The sequence below is a fragment of the Dermacentor variabilis genome, chromosome 2 (assembly GCF_050947875.1).
Source record: "Dermacentor variabilis isolate Ectoservices chromosome 2, ASM5094787v1, whole genome shotgun sequence".
NCBI lineage: Eukaryota > Metazoa > Arthropoda > Arachnida > Ixodida > Ixodidae > Dermacentor > Dermacentor variabilis.
The window spans coordinates 117,807,282-117,811,974 of NC_134569.1; the positions used below are offsets into that span (position 1 = coordinate 117,807,282).

The 4,693-nt window shown below is 46.4% G+C and overlaps 1 protein-coding gene across 1 annotated transcript; it reads left to right on the plus strand.

Annotated features, from left to right (window-relative positions):
• The first annotated feature begins 275 nt into the window (after positions 1 to 275).
• Positions 276 to 4,421, plus strand: LOC142570423 (cuticle protein 10.9-like). The gene is made up of 2 exons (XM_075678807.1): positions 276 to 301; positions 4,055 to 4,421. The coding sequence occupies exons 1-2, from the start codon at positions 276 to 278 to the stop codon at positions 4,419 to 4,421; spliced, it is 393 nt and encodes a 130-aa protein (XP_075534922.1).
• The last annotated feature ends 272 nt before the right edge of the window (positions 4,422 to 4,693 follow it).

Consider the following 4,693-nt stretch of genomic DNA (forward strand, 5'->3'; position numbering starts at 1 on the left):
TCATCTTCTTTTACTCCTTTCGCTCTCCGAACAGTTCCTTTTAATGTTCTTTCTTATTCTTTTCGTGTTCCCTTTCATTGCACGCCCCGCATTCTTCATGACTCTGTCTCCCTTGTCTCCTTTTTATTTAGATATTTTTTTTCTTTACGGCTGCCCACCCCGCGCGGTGCCGACGAAGGCGAGAGTGCTGGAGTTCCGGCGATTCGCTTTGCGGCCGGCGAAGGCGGGGACGGACGATCCGGAGACGCGAAACGCGTGACCTCGGAATTGGGACAATGGACGCACCGCGGGCCATGTGCCCGTGAGTATAAGAAGGCCCCGCCGCCGGCAACATGTCGTCAGTCGCAGCCGCAGCTCGCTATCCACACCTCACCGTCAGCCACAGGGCTTACTAATCTCCTGCCGCAGGAATAATGATCGCTCAGGTGAGTTCGCAAAGCGCGCATGCGGTACCACGGAGACGCAGTAGGCTGCAGTTCCCGTTGACGGTACGGGGTCGCGAAGCTTCAAAGGACGGTGGGGAATTAAGGAACAAAGGGAGGCTTGGTAACAGCTATGGGAATTAGTGACACGAAAGGGAAGAAGAAGGTATTAAGAAAGAAGGGAGGTCTTTACGGGAGTGACGGGGATTCGTAGTCAGAAGGGAAATGTCATTAGGCTCAGTTCCCGCGCAGACATACACACGTTTGTGTTTATATGTTTAGTGCTAATTTTTAGCGGTGGGACCTAATTCAGAACTAACTACAACGATGTACCCAGTTCGTACGGCGTATACTACCTTTTTTCAAGCGATAAACAACTGACGTAATCTATACAAGTTGGATTAAGCAGAAAAGTAAGGCTAACTTAAATTTTGTCCTGGGGCGACGCAGCAGTTATGTTGCTATTTACGACTTCTCTAACCTAACTATTCGCGGCAACATCTGATACAATAATTTTTAAAGCGTTGTGTTTAAGCCCCATCAGTTTCTGAAGCACATAAATGTAGCTAAAGTTAGCGCTACATTTGATATGATCCTGAAACACCACCCGTGTGCTTAGATTTAGGTGCACGTTAAAGAACCCCAGGTGGTCAAAATTTCCGGAGTCCTCCACTACGGCGTGCCTCATAATCAGAAAGTGGTTTTGGCACGTAAAACCCCAAATATTATTATTATTATCCTGAAACACCGTTTCAGCCTTAATGATCCTATTGTCGGAGAGGTGCTATAGAGTAGTTCATAGTTTATGAACTTAATTCCCTGTGGAGCACGACGTCGCGGGTTCGAACCCAGTCGCGACGGCCGCATGACGATGGTGACACTGTAAAATAATGGTCGTGCACTGTGTATTGGGAGCAAATTTCCTAACCCCTGGTGGTCAAAATTTATTCGGATCCCTCATAACCCACATGCAGTTTCGGGATGTGCGACCCCACAATTTGAATTAAATTGCTTGTACATGGCATGCTTCCTTTCGAAATGAATCATAGTTTGATAGTGTTTAACTATAAGAGGACAGTAATTGCGCATTATATCCGACAGGGGCAACAGGAGGCGCTTACAGTTTTACAATGTATCAACACCTTTGTTCCGTGGTGTTGCTAACAAAAGGCTGTAAACAAAGCGAAGAATCCAGTTTACCCGCTAAGCTTCTGAATGACAATGTCAGCTATGTGAAATGTGGTCTTTAGGTTGAAAATTTTCAACCATCCAGTTAGACTAAAACCATTTTGTCTCCATCATGCAAATTGCGCACACCATCAGTTGGCGTAAGCAAGTAAATAGATGTCACCACTTCTTTTGTATAAACTGATTCCGGTATCCACATCAAAAGAAATCATAATACAAAACTTGGATCCCCAGGCTTTATTATAATTGAGAAAACAGAAAGACGAAATTTGTCATTAAATTAAAAGACGCATGCTGCAGTAGGCAGAGTTATGTACTACTATAGAGCAAAAATCCCTGCATTGTCAAGTGTGGGAGTCTTGCAAGAGTACAGACAGCTCTAGTGACGAAGTGGAACAGCCTACCCTATCTGTTGCGCAAAAAAGAATTCTCAATTTAAAAGCAACGCTTTTAAATGCCTACGGCGAAATCAAGAGAGAAAGAGAGAGAGAGAGAGAACGGAGGAAGGAAAGGCAGTGAGGGTAACAGAATTTGTCCAGTTTTCTACCCTACAAGTGGAAAGGGGGAAGGGGGAGTGATAGAAAGAGAGACAAAAGGCGAGTCTTGATCGCACCTTCACATGCATTAAGCCAGGTGCAGCGTATCTGTAGTCGGGCACTTACGTCTGTCGCCTTCAAGTACTATAGAACAGCTCGAATGGCTTTCTGAGCTGATGAGTTACGAGGAGAGACTCCCAATACACTCGCTTTTATAAAATGCCTGCCATTCGAATATGGAAAATTTTAAACAGAGCATTTGCAATACCATGTTGTTGTCTCCGCAGGTGACCTTCGCCCTCCTGGTGGGATACGCTTCATGTCTGGCGACACACTACGGTGTCGGCGCAGGCCACTACGGCGGTGGTGCGTTCGGCTACGGTGGAGGCCTTATAGCTGCTCCTGCTGTAGTCAAAGCCATTGCTGCCGAACCCGCCTACGTAAGAAATCCATTTTCCTCTAGCACACAATGTCACGCAAACAACACGTTCCAATGAGGATGAAACACCAAATCGTTGCCTGAAACTGTCGTGATAAAACAGCCTGGCGTGATAATGTGATATCATGTTACGAAGTTTTTTAAGAACTTTCCAAAAACTGCAGGACGGTGTCTTGCGTACAATATCGTCGGGCAAAAAATTGGCGGCCCGTCATAAAGCAGGCAATGTTTCAGTGCGACATCCCTTCCGACCCCGAGTAGGTTATATATCTCCTTCATCACGCTCAGTATATAAACGTACTTCTATGCTTGTCCATGTCATCGCAGCGTGTTCGCCTTCGTCATAAATTGCGCTCAAGACGCAAAAGACAGTGCGATGATATAGTACATACAGTGCATGGCAGAGAGTTTCCCCGTCAACGTAAACGTCTCGTCACAGAAGCACACCGTGCACCTATTATGTGTTTGCAGGAGCAGGATCATCGAGTGGTGTCTATATAAAGCGATAGGCGAAATGCACCCGTTTTTTGAAGCATTGTGGAGCACGCATGCATTAAAAATCATGCACAAGCCACAAGGCACATTCCACAAAAAGGGATCGCTTCGAAAAAAAAAAAGGAAAAGAACTCAAAGTATTCCTGTTATCGGTATGAACAAGCTTTCGCGCTTTTACTTATTTCCAAATTTATTCGGCCAATTAAATACTGTGAATGTTATGGTCCAATTGCACCCATGAAATAGATACAGTTTGAAAAGAAATACATATGTTTTCATTTCTTGAACCTTCCCTGCATTAAAATGTTTTCCGGGCTAGTAAAAACGGCCACTGCCACCTCCAACAAGAGAGGTGATGGTGTAATCTAATTCGATGTTATGGAACTGACTAAGAGAAATTCGCAATGCGTGTTGACTACAAGCGTCTAACGACCGAAAATATTTTGGTGGATGCTAGAATGCTTAAACAATGGAAAATGTGCGACAGCTTAAAAGCAATGAAAGTATGCATGCTTTTCACTAAATATTCAGTAGAATGCATCGTTCTGACAATTGGGAACAAGGGTAGGCAGGTGTACAAATGCCAGCGTCATTAACGTCACCGCTAGGAAACTGTAAGAGTTTGACTTGGACTAATGTATACGCAGACGAAAATTCTTTTAGTAGCCTCATCACCACATTCTGCGTTTCGCATTCGCTTTAGTGCCCAGTAAGAAAAACGTTAGAGTAATACGCCGTGTTTAGTCTGCTGAAACATGAAAATAGGTTAGCCATCGCAACGACAGCATAACTCATCTCCCGCCATCCACTTTGTTGCAACGCACAGCGAGGATTTATTTGTCTGACAGCCACCACTCCCTCAGCGAGCACATATTTCGATTTCTTAAAGAATGCCGCAGTTTGTCAAGCAAGGACGATGTTGAGCAAACGTTGCGAGTTAATAACTGGATGATTTGACCGTTTTGCATATAAAGTACTCCTGCCCTGCATTCATCTCTGCAGCCCCCGCAGCCATACGAGTTCGGCTATGACACCGTGGACGAGTTCGGCACGAGGCTCACTCGTCAGGAGAGCAGTGACTCGGCCAACCAAAAGAAGGGTTCGTATGGCTACACCGACGCCAACGGCATCTACCGCCAAGTGAACTACGTGGCCGATGCCGGCGGCTTCCGTGCCACCATCTCGACTAACGAGCCCGGCACCGCTCCCGGTGAAACCGGTGGGGCTGTGTACGATGCCAAACCCGTCGCCGTAGTCGACAAGCACCACCACGTCAAGGCGGCCGCCGCCATCCTGGCTCCCACCTACGCCGTTCATCCGGGATACTTTGGCAAATACTGAGCTCCGACCTCGCACCGAGCAACGCGTGACGCACGTGGGAATCAGCTATTCCCATTTGTCTATGACAGAGTCGATCTTAGCTGCGCACTTTTCCCGTGGGTGTGATGGGCTGAACGATTTGTTTCGATATGGCGGACTTGATCGGTGAACAGGAGAAACGTACGTGGTTAACGGAGGCGTCGTGAAGCAGACATATGTGATAGCTGTGGTCTGGCCAAATGTGAAATGCTCCTACTGTCTGCCAAGATGCAAAAAGGATACTGTTTCATACG